Genomic DNA, 21,193 nt, shown 5'->3' on the forward strand with positions numbered 1-21,193 from the left:
CACTGTACTTGTTGAAATTCATGCCAGACTTGTTAGCTCACCCTTTCTTGGCAAAATTGGACAGTTCAGTAAGAAAGAACTTGTACATACACACAACATAACTCTCTTGAGAATTTATATTTAATATTTGTCAAGGTTTCAGTCAATAATTTCAGCATTTTGCTATTTCAGTCAAAAAAATATATATATTTTTTTTCAGGTGCCATTTTATACTGCAGAGCTATTTGAAAATATTTACGTACAAAAAACAGCGATACAGTCTGGTACACACTAATATACGGGTCAATGACGTGGCATGTCAATTCTGGTGTCCAAAGCATATTCATAATATTAAAAATGTATACATTTTTAAATGCATTTCATTAAATGACTCAACTTTCCCCTCTTTAATTACTCTTGTGAGAATTCATTATAAATAATTAATCTTTAAGGAACTATTGAGCTCAAAAGTCCCAAAACGTCATTCCGGGTAACTGTCCCGGCTTAAAATCTGAGTACAAAAATACAATAAAAATGTAAATAATAAAAATAAAAATATTTAAAATCTACTTGGGCATAATTGTATTGATGTTTTAAACGATACCTGCAAATATGGTTATAATACTGAGCTTAATTACATTTTAATGACAGAAAGACTTTTGTCCCCAAATTGTGATTTCTGTAATGTCATTCCTGGATAACAGACACCAATGACCATTTTAGACCATAATGCATTGTGGTATGTCATGTGACATAATATTGTATCAAAAAGAAGACCCTGAAGGAGCACCAGAACAAGTGCAAAGGTGAGTAAGCGTCTCTTAAAATGTTGATATTTTGACCTTTTCGGTCACTGATGCACTTTGTAGCAATATCATGTGTCCTTTTGGATAACACTGACAAACTATTTATAATGTTTTTATATGAAAAAACTATCTATTTGATCTAAAAGATTACCTTAAAGCGATGATGGCTAAGTTGTAGTTTTCCATAGGTGGTTAAATTAGTGCCTGATTATAAAGAAAAATATTTGTTTTGTCATTCCTGGATAACAACATGTCATTCTTGGATAACAAAAAAACTCTGTTAGCCAGGACATGTCATCCGTTATCCAGAATGACATAGGCATAACAATCTAGTTTTTAATTAACATTTGTAAACTTTTAGGTATAGTTATTAAAGTTATATTATTAACATTAACATTATTTACATAATTGTATGTTTTTTGCCGTATTTTTGCTGTCATTCATCTTGATTTCATATGATTCACATTTAATTATCATTGAATTGAACTTTTGTAATGTTAATGGTCAAATCATGAATAATGTAATCATTATTATTAATATATCCACATTTGGTAATACTTTATAATAACTACACGTTATTAATCATTATTTAAGCATCATTAAACAGTTAATTCATTAATAAATTTACGATTTAAAATGCAGCTATAAATTCTTAAAGGGATAGTTCACCCAAAAATGAAAATTTGATGTTTATCTGCTTACCCCCAATGCATCCAAGATGTAGGTTACTTTGTTTCCTCAGAAAAACACAAACGAAGATTTTTAATGAAATCCGGTGCAGTCTGCCAGCCTTATCATGGACGTGAATGGGCACCAAACCTAAACAAAAACATGCACAGACAAATCCAAATTACACCCTGCGGCTCGTGATGACGCATTGATGTCTTAAGACACGAAACGATCGTTTTTTGCGAGAAACTGAACAGTATTTATATCATTTTTTACCTTTGATACACAGCCAGGTCCATTTGTCATGAGCACAAGTTTGACATCAGTCACGTCACATGAGCACGCGCTCTAGCGTAGAATACGCAAACGCCGGAAGGGGACATCAGTGAAAAGTCCCGGATGAGTTTGCGCAAGCAAACGTAATCTTTTAGCTTTAAATCAGTTTGAACAATCGGGATAAGCGCAATAATTACCATTTTGAATAGCCGCTATACCCACAGTCTGTGTGCACTGTGTAAAAAATGAGTGTCGTATACATGCGAAAGATCACTTCCGGCGTTTGCGTATTCTACAAAGAGCGCGTGCACATGTGACGTGACTGATGCCAAACTCGTGCACAGGACAGATGGATGTTGCTGTGTATCAAAGGTAAAAAATGATATAAATACTGTTCAGTTTCTCACAAAAAACGATAATTTCGTGTCTTAGGACATCGATGTATCGTCACGAGCCGCAGGGTGCAATTTGGATTTGTCTGTGCATGTTTTTTGTTTACTTTTAAAGGTCTGGTGCCCATCCACTTCCATGATAAGGCTGGCAGACTGCACCGTTTTCGTTAAAAATCTTCGTTTGTGTTTTTCTGAAGAAACAAAGTCACCTATATCTTGGATGACCTGGGGGTAAGCAGATAAACATCAAATTTTCCTTTTTGGGTGAACTATCCCTTTAATGCTTGATTTATAAGCCTACCTACAAGTATGAAATTAAAGTATGGAAATACAATTATTAAACACATTATAGATATGCTTTTAAATCAAGAATAAAGCATTTATAGCTGTATTTATAAACTGCTTATTAATGTCTTTTAATGCTTTATAAATGATGAATTAACTGTTTACTAATGTTTAACTAATGATTAATAGCGTGCCGTTATTATAAAGTGTTACCCATTTTAAAACTTTTGTATAGCTTCTGGTGTTTTAAGGTCAATTCTGTTCTTCCAGATGCCTCTGTCTAATAAAGAGAGGCAGAGACGGTTCAGAGCCAGAATAAACACAGATGCAGAAGCTAGGGCTGAGTATCTTGGAAAAAAGAGAGCAAGGTATTAGGGTGATGATTCAGTGGAACAATAATGTGTCAGTAACAAGCAAACTTGAAATATTAATCAAAATAGGTTCACACTCATTTGTAATAAGCCTAAATGTTTTAGCGGTGTAATGTGTTATTACACATCATACACTATACCCCTGGCCATTGTTTATGAAGCATTATAATTTTACAGATTTACTGTAATATTTAGAAAATACGATTGTAATGAAATTGGTGTGATTACAACCTGCATCTAATACTCATTATTATTATTATTATTATTATTGTGTGTAGCTACTACAAATCAAGACCAGTTCCCAAAAAGCCTGTTGTACTTTTTTTAAATCATTAAAAACTGAGTTTTGCAACTGTCAAGTGTATCTTACTTAGTTTCAAATTTGAGTGTTGGAAAGAAAAATTATACTGATGATGGTTCTTATGGTAATCCTGAAAAATATTGCAGAATGTCATTCCGTCTAACAGTATGTCATTCTGGCTAACAATGACACGGGCAATTCATTTAACCCATATTTCTGTGTTAGATAACACAATTCAGCTTTTTGTTGAGTTAATGATAAAACAAGTCTTATTTACTTTATTGGAAAACATTTTTAAACATTTTCCAGTTTTTTTCTTTATTTGGTTCTGAATTTTGAATTAGCAGCAGCCCAAAATGAGCCTGTGCCTATATGAAATCCCAAATTGATTATATTAATTGTGATTAAAATGTAGTTTTCTGAGCACTAATTGTTTGTTGAGCTCCAAATATGGAGATAAGTACATTTGTATATGCCAACAATGATAGAAATGTAATTAATTTTAAAATTTATTACGTTACCCAGGAATGACATTTTCATGAGGAAAAAGATCTGATTCATCAAAAAAAATGGTTAATTACATTCTTGAAATGTGTAAATATCATTGCATTACATACACAACACTGTAATAAGTATAGAAAGTACTAACATTTAAATTTTTTGCCTGTTTTATTTTTTTCCACATTTGAAATCCTTATCCGTCATTCACCCATACACATATAAAATTGGTCCCTCCAAACTTGTCAGTGTTTTTCCAGAATGCATTTGCAAATGATCTGTCAGGTTTCTCTGATTGTGAAACTTATGTTGCAGAAGGTCTGTCTCCAGTGTGAAGCCTCATGTGAGCGGTAAGGTTTCCTTTAAGTGTGAAACTCTTTCCACATGAAAGGCAACTAAAAGGTTTTTCTTCACTGTGAACTCTCATGTGAGCCCGAAGGTTTCCTCTAAATCTGAAAGTCTTTCCACAGTAAGGGCAGATATAATCCTTCTCTCCAGTATGAATTCTCATGTGTAGATTTAGGTTTGTCTTGTTTGAGCAAGTTTTTCCACAGTGATTGCACATGAACGGCTTCTCTCCAGTGTGAGATGTTACATGATTTTTAAAATGATCACTGTCTGAGAAACTCATTCCACACTGATGGCATATAAAACTGAGAGAGGGAGCTCCTGAGTGAACCACCATGTGCTTTTTAAGGGTTCCCTTATGACTGAACTTCTTTTCACACTGATCGCATGCATATGGCTTCTCACCAGTGTGAATGTTCATGTGATACTCAAGGTTTGGTTTGGTTGTAAAACCTATTCCACAAAGTTTGCAAAGGTACGGCTTCTCTCCAGTGTGAGTTCTCATGTGCCTGTTAATGCTTCCTTGTTGACTGAAATGTTTTCCACACAGAGGGCATGTGAAGGGCTTTTCACCTGTGTGGACGTTCATGTGGCTTTTGAGGGCTGCTTTTTTAGTGAAAGATTTTCCACACTCTTGGCAGGTGAAAGGCTTCTCTCCAGTGTGAATCCTCATGTGGACTTTAAGATTTCCATGTTCACTGAAATGTTTTCCACACTGTTGGCAGGTAAAAGGCTTCTCTCCAGTGTGAATCCTCATGTGGACTTTAAGATTTCCATGTTCACTGAAATGTTTTCCACACTGTTGGCAGGTAAAAGGCTTCTCTCCAGTGTGAATCCTCATGTGGACTTTAAGATTTCCATGTTCACTGAAATGTTTTCCACACTGTTGGCAGGTAAAAGGCTTCTCTCCAGTGTGAATCCTCAAGTGGACTATAAGGTTTCCATGTTGACTGAAACTCTTTCCACAATACTGGCAGGTGAAATGAGTTTTACTTGAAGTATTTTCTGTCTGAGAGCAACTAATTGATTCTCGTCCAGTTATAAAATACTGATCTTCATCTTGCATTTCATCTATTACTTCACTCTCCATTCTGGGCACCACCAGTTCTAAAAAGAGACAAATACAAGTTAACCCCTGTTTAAAAGCAACAGTAGAACAGAGTGCAACAATGGCCCAAATCTGGCATTTATTCTGGAGAGTCACAGTCCTGCAGAGTAAAGCTCCAACACACCTCTAATAAGTTAACCTTGAAGACCATGATTCAGGTGTGTTCAGTTAGAATTGGAGTTAAACTCTGCAGAGCTGAGCTTGACACCCCAGTTTACATTTATAGAAAGTCTTGGATATGTGAAAACATCAAAATGTGTTCTACTGGGGATGTTTGAAGTGTTTGATGTTTGACTTCTGTTTTAATTCCTCATTGAAAACTTGGAATCAAGTTTTTTTTTTAAATGCAGCATTACATAGACGTAAAGGTATGCTTGGGATTTTGGGGGAAACTTCTGTAATTTTTAACTAAGATTAATAGTGTCATGTATGTAAACCACATTTGGGCAGCATAAAAATCACAATTGTGAGAGATTTGAGAAATGCACATTTCAGAACAAAAATTTACAGATAATGTACTCACACACTTGTCATCCAAGATGTTCATGTCCTTCTTTCTTCAGTCGTAAGGAAATTATGTTTTTTGAGTAAAGCATTCAGGATTTATATGGTTTGAACTTCTAAAATGCAGCTTCAAAGGGCTCTAAATGATCGCAGCCAAGGAAAGAAGGGTTTTATTTAGCAAACAATGTTATTTTCTAAAAAAATTACAAATTATATACTTTTTAACCTCAAAGTCTTGTCTAGCTCAGCAAGACAAGCATTTGAGATTAAAAAGTATATATCTGATCGTTTCGCTAGATAATAAACTTCTTCCTCGGCTGGGATCATTAAAAGCCCTTTGACGCCACATTTAAACTGCATTTTGGAAGTTCAAACTTGGGGGCACCATAGAAGTCCACTATATGGAGAGAAATCCTGAAATGTTTTCCTCAAAAAACATTTCTTTACGACTAAAGAAAGTAAGACATGAACAACAAAGCAGGAGGAAAGCAAACAAGATTACAAAAAAATCACTTGCCAACAGCAACCCAACTGAGAAAATGCACAGGCCAAAATATTGCTTACCAGCCATTAACCAGTATTTGGATTTTAAAAATCCCAAAACGCTCCAAACCCCCTTTTTCTGTTTCATTGTCAACAAACAATAATACAAAAATTGGGTGGGGGATGAGAAACATACAGTATCTCACAAAAGTAAGTACACCTCTTACATTTCAGCAACCATTTTAGTATATCTTCCCAAGGGATAATACTATAGAAATGAAACTTGGATATATTTTAGAGTAGTCAGTGTCCAGCTTGTGTAGCAGTATAGATTTACTGTCCTCTAAAAATACAGCAATTATTGCCAAAATAGCTGGCAACAAAAGTGAGTACACCCTAAGTGATAACAGCAGTATGTTGTTTAGCCATGTAAAGCCACATGTCCTATTCATTATGTTTATGTTTTTGTCTGCTTGACTGTTCTGTGCATCAAGTGCAGAACCTGGCTTCAAAAAAAAAAAAAAAAAAAAACAGATGCATGAGTGCTGCCAGCTTTGCTTTAAAGGTTGCAGAAGTAAAAGGTCAGTTTGTCAGTGCTCACACCATACGCTGCACAGTGCTAAAAGTCAGTTTGCACAGGCGTCATCCCACATGGAAGCCTCTTCTGAAGCTGGCTCATAAGAAAGCCCGCAAACAGTTTGCTGAAGACAACCTGTCCATGAGCATGAATTACTGGAACCATGTTCTGTGGTCTGATGAGACTATAAGATCAACTCAGATTGTGTCCAGCATGTGTGGTGATGCCCTGGTTAAGAGTACCAAGAAAACTGTGTCTTGCCTACAGTCAAGCATGGTGGTGGTAGCTTCATGGTCTGGGGCTGCATGAGTGCTGTTGGTTCTGGGGAGTTGCAGTTCATTGAGGGAAACATGGAGTCCATTATGTACTGTACATTCTGTAGCAGAACACGGTGCCTTCCCTCCAGAAACCAGGCAGATCGGCAGTTTTCCATGATAACGATCCCAATCACACCACCAAAATGATAGCCGCCTTGCTGAGGAAGCTGAAGGTGAATGAGTGGCCAAGTTTGTCTCCAGACCTGAACCCTGTGGGGCATCCTCAGATGGAAGGTAGAGAAGCACAATGTGTCTAATGTACTGCAGCTATGTGATGCCATTATATGGAAGAGGATCCCAGCAACAACCTGTGCAGCTCTGGTCAATTCCATGCCTTGCAGGATTAAGGCAGTGCTGGATAACAATGGTGCTAACATAAAATATTGACACTTTGGACACAGTTTTGACAAGTTCACTTCGGGTGTACTCACTTTTGTTGCCAGCTATTTTGACAATAATGGCTGTATGCTGAGTTATTTTCATAGGACAGTAAATCTATATTCTGCACACTGACTATAAAATATATCCAAGTTAAATTTCTATAGTATTATCCCTTAAGACAATACACTAAATTTGTGTGAGGGGTGTACTCACTTTTGCACTTGTTCTCAAACTGGGGTATGCGAGGTGACGGAAGGGAGTTGCCAAAAAAATGCTGAGCTTTGCCATTCATTTAGTTCTACCCCAATTTAAAGTAACATTAAAACAGAGCATGTATTTCTGACAAGCAAAATGCCGCTTTTATGCTGAAACAGGAAAATGGGAGTGCCGTAAACAATCAAAGACATCAAATTACCTCATCTCTTGCAGTCAAAACTGACTGTATCCATACCAGCAGTGTGCATATGATAGGATGCCTTCAAAGTATGCTACTTTAGCAAACAGCGCTGCATGTACTTAATTCAGGTCATGAGGGGAGGCCTCAGCAAACTGACAGCTTATCACCCTGGACCCTCAGATTAAAACTCTGATGCTCTACCGACTGAGCTATCCGGGCCACCTGCATGACAGCAGAAAATGTGACTTCTCTGTCTGCTTACAGTTTGTGGCACTACAGGATGAAGGCCACAGACTATTAGGCTTGGTGTGTCCGGGCCTTTAGGTTTACGAAAGCTTGTCTTCCCAATGACATGTAATTTCATTTCATCGAATGCCAGCATTATACTAACCTCAAGAAAGCCTCACAAGGACACGGCCACATGTTACATGATTATGAATGCTATTACTGCATTCATTCAGCATTAGCCCAGCATCAACACTGAATTTCGATTACACTGTATATCAACGGTTGGTCTAGGACTGGGTGGGAGTCAGGGAATTTACCTGGAACCTCACAGTTTCTCACAAAACATCATGTCGCACGCCCTCCAGAGGAGCTGTGGCCTTTTGACTCGGGAGAAAAGGGACAAGCAGGCGGAAGGGATCCTTCAGATTATGAGACTGACACGCTGCCCAACTGCGTCAATGAGGCCGGTGGGTTGACCGGTCTGAACAGCGAAGAACTAGCTTCTCTGTCCTTGCCTGTAAGTGTAGCCGCAATGGGTCAGCTCCCACCACGCAGGCGTGTCAGGATGGCCGAGCGGTCTAAGGCGCTGCGTTCAAGCTGGGGAACAATAGTCCGTCAAAGATGGGGAAGAAGGGAAGAAAAGGGGGAAGGAAGAAAAGGAGAAAGGGAAGAAGAAAGAGAAAAAATGACGAAAAGAAAGAGTGAAATGTGACGTTGGAACATAATACTTCCTTAGCATGCACGCTACGATACATTTTCAGGTTTTTTTGTGCGTGAAAATCGCGCATTTATATTACACTGTTTCCTATTGTAGGCGATCACCAAGACCGGGGTTCGAATCCAGATAAAGGCACCTTTTTGTATTGTTATTGTTATATTGTTAATTTCATTAAATAAATGCAATTTTGAAGGTTAATGAAATGTACATATGTACAATTCTTTCATGAAAAATAAAGAATGCCAATGGAACTGTGGTATTGTTGATGTTGATGTTATTATTACTTATTATTTTGTAGTTGTTGTATTAATATTATTTATTCTGATTAAGCATAATATTATTCTTTGTTTAATTGATATTACTTATTCTGATTAGGAGTTTTGTATGTTACATTCATTCAAGACACTTATAAATCTGTTATTTTTAATGAAAAAAAGATAGTATTTAGAATAAAATAGTCATTAATATGCTGAAAATTATAATTTACAATCATGCCAACAGAACAGTAATGAATATTAAATGAATACAATTATACTAACTATTAAATAAGTTTTCAAACAACAATAAATGAAAAGGGAAATAAAATGAAAATAAAAGTAAAAAACAAAAAGCAATAATTTCCCAGTTTGTTTTTATTTTACAATTATTCCAACAATACAGTAATGAATATTAAATAAATAAAATGAAATATTAAATAAGTTTTCAAACAACAATAAATGAAAAGGGAAATAAAATGAAAATAAAAGTAAAAAACAAAAAGCAATAACTTTCCAGTTTGTTTTTATTTTACAATTATTCCAACAATACAGTAATGAATATTAAATAAATAAAATGAAATATTAAATAAGTTTAAACAACAATAAATGAAAAGGGAAATAAAATGAAAATAAAAGTAAAAAGCAAAAAACAATAACTTTCCAGTTTGTTTTGATTTTGCAATTGTGCCAATAGAATGGTAATCAATATTAAATAAATAAAATAAAATATTAATTAAGTATTCAAAGAACAATAAATGAAAAGGGAAATAAAAAACAAAAAGCAATAATTTCCCAGTTTGTTTTTATTTTACAATTATTCCAACAATACAGTTATGAATATTAAATAAATAAAATTAAATATTGAATAAGTTTTTAAACAACAATAAATGAAAAGGGAAATAAAATGAAAATAAATGTAAAAAACAAAAAACAATAACTTTCCAGTTTGTTTTTATTTTACAATTATTCCAACAATAAAGTAATGAATATTAAATAAATAAAATGAAATATTAAATACGTTTTCAAACAAAAATAAATGAAAAGGGAAATAAAATGAAAATAAAAGTAAAAAAAAAAAAACAATAATTTTCCAGTTTGTTTTTATTTTGCAATTGTGCCAACAGAATGGTAATCAATATTAAACAAATAAAATAAAATATTAAATAAGTATTCAAAGAACAATAAATGAAAAGGGAAATAAAAGTAAAAAACAAAAGCAATAATTTCCCAGTTTGTTTTTAATTTTACAAATATTCCAACAATCTAGTAATGAATATTAAATAAATAAAATGAAATATTAAATAAGTATTCAAACAAGTATTTTTGACCACTGACACGCCCCCTGAGGATGTGTCATTCTTTCGTACACCTTCGGCTCGGTTCGGCAATTTGATTGACACCTGACTAGAACGCTGACTCCTCCGCCTAGCGGCAATACGCGAAAACGTGCCGTCGACATTCTCTTCTACTCTGATTGGTCAAATGTCGAAAATGTTAAGAAAATGTTAAGAATAGCGCTTTATGATTGGCTGGAAATGTTGAAGCGCTTCGACGCGATTGGCCCAAATGTTATAGTGCTTCGACGTGATTGGCTGCACAGTTCAACATTGCTCGACATTTCCAAAATAATGTCGGACTATCCTTCGGCAGCTGGCGTTCAGGTCGCAGTCTCCCCTGGAGGCGTGGGTTCGAATCCCACTTCTGACAGACTTAAGTTTCGGCTACGGACAACAGCTACGGTCTTCAGCCGCAAGGCTGTAACTTTGCCAACTTTGCCTTGTGTCAGGGCATTAACTTTGCCAAAGCACCACATTTCAGTCGACGTCAGAATTAGTATAAAGCGGCAGTAACGCCGACGGGCGTTCCGTTAAACTTGAGAATTACTCCGTTGTATCGTTTGTGCGACGTCACTCCTTCCCCGATACCAAGTTGCAGGCACTTTAAAAGAATGCCTTGAAAGACTATGTCAAGTCGTAATAGAATCGAGTCAATATTTCCTTAAGATGAAGGCAACATTGCTTTAAGGTTCACGAAAACTTGCCTTCCCATTAATAGGGAATTTCATTTCCAATGCCAGCATGATATTACCCTTAAGAAAACCTCACAAGAACACCGCCACATGTTACATGAATACGACAGGGATGGTATTCCTGCATTCATTCAGCATTAGCCCAGCGTGAACACTGAATTTCGATTATATTGCATGTCAAAGGGTGGCCTAGGACTGAATGCAATGTCGCTGGATGGGATTTAGGGAATTTACCTGGAAACTCACAGTTTCTCCCGCAATGTCGTGTCGTCCACCCTTCAGATGAGCTGTGGCCTTTTTCCCTCAGGCGAAGGAGACAAGCAGGCGGACGGGAACAGAGAAGCCCGCTCTGTCGTGTAAGCGCTCTCAGCTATCAAAAGGCACCACGCTGCCCCGTGTGAGGCTCGAACTCACGACCTTCAGATTATGAGACTGACGCGCTGCCTAACTGCGCCAACGAGGCCGGCGGGATGACCGGTCTGAAATGCGAAGCGCTAGCGTGTCGGTGCCTGCCTGCAGGGCGTAGATCCAAAAGCTGCGTTCAGGTCGCAGTCTCCCCTGGAGGTGTGGGTTCGAATCCCACTTTTCCGACAGAACTGTCCTTTGTCCTTTGGCTTCGGATAACAGCTACAGTCTTCAGCGCTTGGCAGAACATGTGGAGCTATATTTGAATCGAATCAACATTTCGTTAGGGATTCAGACCACAAGCTGGGTGTAGCCGCAACGGGTCAGCTCCCACCACGCAAGCGTGTCAGGATGGCCGAGCGGTCTAAGGCGCTGCGTTCAGGTCGCAGTCTCCCCTGGAGGCGTGGGTTCGAATCCCACTTCTGACAGACTTAAGTTTCGGCTACGGACAACAGCTACGGTCTTCAGCCGCAAGGCTGTAACTTTGCCAACTTTGCCTTGTGTCAGGGCATTAACTTTGCCAAAGCACCACATTTCAGTCGACGTCAGAATTAGTATAAAGTGGCAGTAACGCCGACGGGCGTTCCGTTAAACTTGAGAATTACTCCTTTGTATCGTTTGTGCGACGTCACTCCTTCCCCGATACCAAGTTGCAGGCACTTTTAAAGAATGCCTTGAAAGACTATGTCAAGTCGTAATAGAATCGAGTCAATATTTCCTTAAGATGAAGGCAACATTGCTTTAAGGTTCACGAAAACTTGCCTTCCCATTAATAGGGAATTTCATTTCCAATGCCAGCATGATATTACCCTTAAGAAAACCTCACAAGAACACCGCCACATGTTACATGAATACGACAGGGATGGTATTCCTGCATTCATTCAGCATTAGCCCAGCGTGAACACTGAATTTCGATTATATTGCATGTCAAAGGGTGGCCTAGGACTGAATGCAATGTCGCTGGATGGGATTTAGGGAATTTACCTGGAAACTCACAGTTTATCCCGCAATGTCGTGTCGTCCACCCTTCAGATGAGCTGTGGCCTTTTTCCCTCAGGCGAAGGAGACAAGCAGGCGGACGGGAACAGAGAAGCCCGCTCTGTCGTGTAAGCGCTCTCAGCTATCAAAAGGCACCACGCTGCCCCGTGTGAGGCACGACCTTCAGATTATGAGACTGATGCGCTGCCTAACTGCGCCAACAAGGCCGGCGGGATGACCGGTCTGAAATGCGAAGCGCTAGCGTGTCGGTGCCTGCCTGCAGGGCGTAGATCCAAAAGCTGCGTTCAGGTCGCAGTCTCCCCTGGAGGTGTGGGTTCGAATCCCACTTTTCCGACAGAACTGTCCTTTGTCCTTTGGCTTCGGATAACAGCTACAGTCTTCAGCGCTTGGCAGAACATGTGGAGCTATATTTGAATCGAATCAACATTTCGTTAGGGATTCAGACCACAAGCTGGGTGTAGCCGCGACGGGTCAGCTCCCACCACGCAAGCGTGTCAGGATGGCCGAGCGGTCTAAGGCGCTGCGTTCAAGCTGGGGAACAATAGTCCGTCAAAGACGGGGAAGAAGGGAAGAAAAGGGGGAAGGAAGAAAAGGAGAAAGGGAAGAAGAAAGAGAAAAAATTACGAAAAGAAAGAGTGAAATGTGACGTTGGAACATAATACTTCCTTAGCATGCACGCTACGATACATTTTCAGGTTTCTTTGTGCGTGAAAATCGCGCATTTATATTACACTGTTTCCTATTGTAGGCGATCACCAAGACCGGGGTTCGAATCCAGATAAAGGCACCTTTTTGTATTGTTATTGTTATATTGTTAATTTCATTAAATAAATGCAATTTTGATGGTTAATGAAATGTAAATATGTACAATTCTTTCATGAAAAATAAAGAATGCCAATGGAACTGTGGTATTGTTGATGTTGATGTTATTATTACTTATTATTTTGTAGTTGTTGTATTAATATTATTTATTCTGATTAAGCATAATATTATTCTTTGTTTAATTGATATTACTTATTCTGATTAGGAGTTTTGTATGTTACATTTATTCAAGACACTTATAAATCTGTTATTTTTAATGAAAAAAAGATAGTATTTAGAATAAAATAGTCATTAATATGCTGAAAATTATAATTTACAATCATGCCAACAGAACAGTAATGAATATTAAATGAATACAATTATACTAACTATTAAATAAGTTTTCAAACAACAATAAATGAAAATGGAAATAAAATGAAAATAAAAGTAAAAAAACAAAAAGCAATAATTTCCCAGTTTGTTTTTATTTTACAATTATTCCAACAATACAGTAATGAATATTAAATAAATAAAATGAAATATTAAATAAGTTTTCAAACAACAATAAATGAAAAGGGAAATAAAATGAAAATAAAAGTAAAAAACAAAAAGCAATAACTTTCCAGTTTGTTTTTATTTTACAATTATTCCAACAATACAGTAATGAATATTAAATAAATAAAATGAAATATTAAATAAGTTTAAACAACAATAAATGAAAAGGGAAATAAAATGAAAATAAAAGTAAAAAACAAAAAACAATAACTTTCCAGTTTGTTTTGATTTTGCAATTGTGCCAACAGAATGGTAATCAATATTAAATAAATAAAATAAAATATTAATTAAGTATTCAAAGAACAATAAATGAAAAGGGAAATAAAAAACAAAAAGCAATAATTTCCCAGTTTGTTTTTATTTTACAATTATTCCAACAATACAGTTATGAATATTAAATAAATAAAATTAAATATTGAACAAGCGTGTCAGGATGGCCGAGCGGTCTAAGGCGCTGCGTTCAAGCTGGGGAACAATAGTCTGTTAAGGTGGGGGAAGAAAAGGATGGAGGGGAAGAAGGGGGTAAAAGAGAAAAAAAAAAGAAGAGAGAGAGAAAAAAAGAAAAAAATGAGGAGAAAAGAAATAAAAGGGAATTTTATCTCTTTGTCCTTCAAAGCAATGTTTATGGAGTGTAGATTTACAATAAATTATCTGAAAAAAAATGTTTTCTCTATTTTCCTGTACATTTATACGGGAGTAAGGATGATCACAAGCTTTCCAGTTCATATTACAGTGTTGCCATACATTGAAGTGTTTACTGAATGTTTTATTTATCAGTAATTATCACATAAATGATGTCCAAATGAAAGAAATTATTTCTTAAATGACAAAAATAATATTTAATTAGATTTATATTACTGATTATTGATGTTTTATTCAAAGTTTTTGCACTTTAAATATATTTCTGCTGTAGTTATGTTCTAAAACTCATAGTAAAAAAAATTGTACATTTATTTATTAAATAATCCCCAAATTTATCAAGATTTTTTTTAAAAGGGCCTATAACCGTTTAATGATACTGTAACAAAGACATACAAAAGGAGTTATTTAATCATGACCAAACTTTTATTTTTCAATCAGTCATAGCCAATTATTCATTATTCTTTTTTTTTTTTTACATTTTTATTCTTATAGTTATGTTGCATGTGCAGAAAATGAATAATACCTCTTAATAATACTTTCTATCGTCCATGACTCCTGTGCAAAAGAACAGAAAACAGAACTATACATATAAATAAAACTGTCCAATGTCCATGGCTCTTGTGCATTAACTGCAAGTGAAAAGAACAGAAAGCACAGAACAATACAAATGAATAAAACTTTAAAATATTAACGACTCCTGTGCATGCACTCAAAAAAATGATTTTTCAGTTTTGTTCACTTTACCTGAACAATTCATGTTATATGAATGCCATTTGGGCTATTTTTCATTTCAACATGCACTCAAAAAAACAGCACTTTGGTTGAACGTGATTTAATCGTGGACAGTGTTTCCACGTGATTCCACCACATTATCTTAACAACAATGGATGATCTTAAACCAGCTTGCAATATTTGTGTTCATTTAACATGAACCGATGGTATTCACTAAACATGATCTAAATACTACATTTTAACTTGAAATAATGTTTTTTATTGAACAGAAGTTAAAGGTAATGAGATTTTTTTTAAAGAAACCATTACAGTGGTCAGTGTTTGCATTAGTTGGGCTCTTGACCCTTACATCTTTAACATTAGATCTTGCTGGGCTGTTTTGTTTGGGTGAAAACAACCAGACAAGCCAAGACCACAAGTCATCAGAGGATGATGGTTATGATTTAATGTAATCATTGCTTGACCTGAATCATTGAACTCAATGTAGAGTCAAATCTCTCAGTTATTTTCCATTAAAGGAACTGTAACTCAGAGATAAGTTTCTAAAAGTGTTCAGTCAAATAATTGCTGGAAATATTTAGTCTCATGAGTCCACAACAAACAATACTCTCCATCTATCATTAAAATGTACTTTGGAAAAATTTCTCACAAATGAAAACTTGTTTGTTTAGACACACACAGACATCAAGAACCAGCGTATGAATCTCAACAACGGTGCCAAAGACATATTCAGATAAACAGATCAACTCTGAACATCACAAAACAAGTTATTAAAAAGTCACATAAAAACAACAAAAACAAATGAAAATAGTAAGAATAAAATAAATTATGAAGACAATTCAGCCCATAATTTATTCATGCCGCAATGCATAATGGGAATCATGGATGAGTTCTGATTAGCTACAACATGCTTTTTCTGATGGTCACCATTGTTGTGATTCTCATACTGATTCTTCATGTTTACGTGTCTTAATATAACTTTTTTTCTTTTTACATATCTGTCTGACTATATGCGACTCTCAATTATAGAGATTATTTATATAACTAGTGATAAAACCCACCTATTACTTCACAAAGATTTCTTGAAAACATGATTGCCTTTAGTCTGGTTTGTCTGGCTGTTATAACACTGCTACAGCAGCCAAACAAAATCTGCTTTTACAAACGTTAAGCTCAAGACCCCAACTAATTCAAACACTGACCACTGTAATGGTTTCTTAAAAAATTTGATTTTCTCCTTTGGTGATTCTGCTTGTTAACATCAGGTGTCTCCAATAATGATCAATCATCACTTAATTAATTACTAATTATCTCATTACCTTTAACTTCTGTTCAATAAAAAACATTAATTCAAGTTAAAATGTAGTATTTAGATCATGTTTAGTGAATACCATCTGTTCATGTTAAATGAACACAAATATTTCAAGCTGGTTTAAGATCATCCATTGTTGTTAAGATAATGTGGTGGAATCACATGGAAACACTGTCCACGATTAAATCACGTTCAACCAAAGTGCTGTTTTTTTGAGTGTGTTTTGCAAGTGCTAAAGAACAGAAAACAAAACTATACTTTTAAATAAAACTGTCTTAAAGTCCATGGCACTAGTGCATTCAAGTGCAAAAGAACAGAAAGCAGAAAACAATACACATAAATAAAACTTTATCCCTTTTTTTGGACTCTTATGGATGGCACAGAGCTTGAAATGGTCTCTATCAGGCGACAACAATCCGACCACTGGGCACGTGGGGCAGTGGTGGTGAATGTATGCCTCTTCACGCTCTCCACCCCTGGAGTGAACCTGTGTCCAGCCTGCTCTGGTGTCTGGCAGCAAACATCACTCTCTTCTTATCGTAATCCAGCAGGTTCTGCCAACTATATTGCTCACCTAAGCAGAGAGAGCATATAATACATGGCAAATGAGAAAACAAAACAAGTGGTAGTGTTAACATATGACAGGTCAAGAAGAGAAACTGATCCGATGGTTGGTGAGAGCCAGAGATGGCTGATTCCTGAGCTCCAATGTCCAAAGAATTGGTCAAGATAACCCAGAGAAAAACAGTGAACTCCTTGAAAGCCTAAGGATACTACAGACAGCCATGACTTCGAGGCATCAGCAAGCGCCTTCCACCACTGCTCCGCTCATACGAACAGGTTTATTATTGATATACTATATAGTGCACAACTTGTTTTAAAGAATACGCATGGATTTCTAAAGTAATACTTTACTGTAGAACCTAGAAGATAAATTAATTTATGTATAATGGAGAGTAATACATCCAGTGGTCGAAATGGCTACAATTCACATGGGAAACTTTTGCTTTTGATGTGGGGGGTGGGGGGTGGGGACAAAGAAGTTCATCAAAGTTGTTCTAAGACAACACGGGGTATTGTTTTGGTTTTAGAACAACTTTGATCCACTTCAAATGTTTAAATATGTATGTGTGTGTCTGTGTGTATATATATATAAAATAACTACGTAATGATAACTTGTGTTCCTAATTTAAAATGTAGGAGCATGGTCAAAAATATAAAAGCACATTCTGAGCAATGACAAAAACTATTATGAGGCAATATTTGATTCCTTTAAGTGATCTTTAGGGACACCTTTCCACAAGATATTCCGCAAGGCTGTCCACTTTGTCCAGCACACCAGCACTATCCGAAGCCTGGGAGAAAAATACAAACAAAAAAAATTAAATGAACAACATTGTGAGTACAGTGAAGTGGGACAAAAAAAAAAACAAATAAATATATATATTTTTTTTTCTAGATGTTTTTTTTGTCAACTTCAGACAAAAAGCTACAGGTCAGCACGAATTATTATTTTTTCCTTCGAGAGCTATCGAAAGCAGGGTGACAAAAGGTGGCTTAAGCAGGAAACACCACATAGGTTTGTGTTGTCTTGGGGTACAACGGTAGCATGGCTGAATCCAGAACAGACGGTTGCATGTTCCAATCACATCAGTTGATCTCTTCTTGACAACCATAGTATAAAGTCTACAGCCCTTTACCGTGACTGATTTGCAAATTGAATCAAAGCAATTAAGCAAGGAACGCCGTCTTGTTCTCACGACCTCGTGGCCGCGACAGAGTACGCCTGACCCCGGATCGGGAGGTTGCGTGTTCCAATTATGTTGAGGTCAAGCAATCTGTTCTTGACTTTGTGAGTGTAAAGACTAGCTGATTTGCATAGTTTATCAAAGTGCTTTAGCATGAAACACTAAATAATTTTTCCGCTATCTTGTAGTGCAACGGTAGAGTGTCTGGCTCCAAATCACCTTGAGGTCAGACGATCTGTTTTTGATCTCCTGAGTATGAAGTCCAACATCAAGAGTGTTCCTTGAGCACCTTATATTTACTGATTTGCATTCTGTGTCAAGGTGGTTAAGCAAAATACATCACCTCTGGGTTCAGGACCTCGAGGCGCAACGGTAGCGCGTCTGACTCCAGATCAGAATGTTGTGTGTTCAAATCACGTCGGGGGCATGCGATTTCTTGTTGACTTCTGATGTGAAAAGAGGTCCTGTCGTTGTGTGCTGCAGTGGTTTCCAATCCCACCGCTCTGTATGTCTCCCTTATTAAACACACCTGATTAAGATCATTAGCTCGTTAGGAGAGAGCTCCATGAACTCATCTGGTTGTGTCAGAAAAAGGAGACAGACAAAATATGCAGGGCCGCATTTTCCAGAGTCATCGTAACCCTAAGTTGATTGTAACTCTATTGGTTTCAATGCGTCTACGTTGTATTAAGGATTGCAATGCTTTTGGGAAACACAGCCCAGAGCAGGGGGTCCCCAGGATCAGGATTGAAAACCACTGGTGTACTGCGATAGATTTGTATCTTGACCTGTTATTTTTATTAGCATATAATCAAAGGAAAATTCGGAGTATATATGGCAAGCCGTTTTATCTTAAAATATTCTAAGTGTTACTCGTCGTAATTGCATTTTTACTAGTAATAATTAAATTAGAGAGCTCTATAATTACATTTTTACTAGTAACAATTATAATTAGAGAGCTCTCTGATTTAGTTAGAGAGCTCTGCAATTGTATTTTTACTAGTAAATTCTGAATTATAGAGCTCTCTAATATAGTTCTTACTAGTAAAAATGCAATTACAGAGGTCTCTAATTAAATTCTTACTAGTAAGAAATCCAGTTACAGAGCTCTACAATTGTATTCCTATTAGTAAAAATGCATATTCATTAGATGCTAAACATAATCGCGATTACACCCATTTCTCTTTTTAAATCCCGCCTGCGGTGATGCACTTAAAAAAAAAAGCCCCTTAATTAATAGCGTTTTCATTGTGTTAGAATGACCATAAAACTGATATGACAGCTTGGATATGTTTTGTTTTTAAAAAATATTTATTCATTAGATTCATTTACATAATAATTGTCATGAAATACTTAAAAGTAAAGCACACAAATGTTCACTCTAAAAAAGTTAATGTCGTTCAAAATGTCTGGTATGATCAAGTTTACCAGACAAAATTTCATATAATTTTGGTGTTTATTATGCACTGTAACATGCATGCAAATTTTTGAGCTACATATATAGGCTAATAGGCTAGTTGACACTAGTTGATAAAATGTGTTGTTGTTCTTATTATTATTATTACTATTATTATTATTTTGGTCAAACATTGGGAAATAAATTTGCGATATTATATTTAATCGATAAGCAATTATAGGAGATATATTTTGCTGAGTATGCTATTGTCCTGGAATCATGGCTGGTTTTGTCCTGTCTAAAACCGCCAGTAGGTGGGAGCCCAACCCTGTCATAAATGAAAGATTAATTTAAAACACAGATTCATAAAATGTCGCCTGTTTTTTTTTTTTTTTACTGGATACATTTTTGAGCCCTCGATTTTACCGGAAATACTATGTGTAGACTGTGTGCTGAGTTTTTAACTAAACCGTCCAGTCCAGTAGAAGGCGGAATATCGTCTTTTACGTTGAATACCCATTTATGAAATGGAAGCACTAGCCGTAGTCAATGCAGTGAGAAGAAAAGTTTTATCAATCAAACACAATTTTCATCGTGGAAACTGTAATTCTTATCATTTGAGTGTGATTGACTCATTGCTTAACAATGTCCAAAGAATTGGTCAAGATAACCCAGAGAAAAACAGTGAACTCCTTGAAAGCCTAAGGATACTACAGACAGCCATGACTTCGAGGCATCAGCAAGCGCCTTCCACCACTGCTCCGCTCATACGAACAGGTTTATTATTGATATACTATATAGTGCACAACTTGTTTTAAAGAATATGCATAGATTTCTAAAGTAATACTTTACTGTAGAACCTAGAAGATAAATTAATTTATGTATAATGGAGAGTAATACATCCAGTGGTTGAAATGGCTACAATTCACATGGGAAACTTTTGCTTTTGATGTGGGGGGTGGGGACAAAGAAGTTCATCAAAGTTGTTCTAAGACAACACGGGGTATTGTTTTGGTTTTAGGACAACTTTGATCCACTTCAAATGTTTATATATGTATGTGTGTGTCTGTGTGTGTGTGTATATACATATAAAATAACTACGTAATGATAACTTGTGTTCCTAATTTAAAATGTAGGAGCATGGTCAAAAATATAAAAGCACATTCTGAGCAATGACGAAAACTATTATGAGGCAATATTTGATTCCTTTAAGTGATCTTTAGGGACACCTTTGTAAAGACATTTTTTTAACATGTTAGCATTTAAAACACAAGACCTGCCATCCTTCAGAGCACTCTCCAAAACTGTGCCTCCTCTTAAAACACCCAAATACAGCGGCCGAGAGCTTACCATACTACAACAAATGCAGATAGTAAAAACACCAGCAAGTCCATCAGTGACAACATGTTACAAATCACGGAAACGCTTTCCATCACTTCTTTAGTTATGTCTTGAATACAGCATTAGCTCATGGTTTGAGTAAAGATAAGTCAGTCTTACACCTTCCAAAAGTCGTATTCAAATAAAATATATTCTAGATATGCTTTACCGAATGATTGTTGTTAAAATGGGAAGAGACTTTTAATTAGCATAAAATGTGTTTCTGGATTAATTCACCAAACATATTGATATAAAAATCAAGATGTAAATAAACAGTTTTAGAACATTTAGCCTTATTT

The 21,193-nt window shown here is 36.1% G+C and overlaps 1 protein-coding gene and 2 non-coding genes across 3 annotated transcripts in view; 1 reads left to right on the forward strand and 2 right to left on the reverse strand.

Moving 5' to 3' along the window:
- Window positions 1–21,193, reverse strand: part of LOC141322482 (uncharacterized) — a 116,731-nt gene that overhangs the window by 22,440 nt on the left and 73,098 nt on the right. The window contains exons 4-5 of the mRNA XM_073833430.1: window positions 4,260–4,902; window positions 3,916–4,106 (exon numbers count right to left, since the gene is read on the reverse strand). Coding sequence (XP_073689531.1) covers window positions 3,916–4,106; window positions 4,260–4,902 — 834 coding nt within the window. The remainder of the gene's footprint in view (window positions 1–3,915; window positions 4,107–4,259; window positions 4,903–21,193) is intronic.
- trnam-cau (transfer RNA methionine (anticodon CAU)) lies at window positions 11,314–11,387 on the reverse strand. Its single transcript has one exon. It is a non-coding gene; the product is annotated as a tRNA-Met (tRNA).
- On the forward strand, window positions 11,675–11,757 carry trnal-cag (transfer RNA leucine (anticodon CAG)). Its single transcript has one exon. It is a non-coding gene; the product is annotated as a tRNA-Leu (tRNA).

This window comes from Garra rufa, chromosome 1 (assembly GCF_049309525.1).
Source record: "Garra rufa chromosome 1, GarRuf1.0, whole genome shotgun sequence".
NCBI classification, from domain to species: Eukaryota; Metazoa; Chordata; class Actinopteri; order Cypriniformes; family Cyprinidae; genus Garra; species Garra rufa.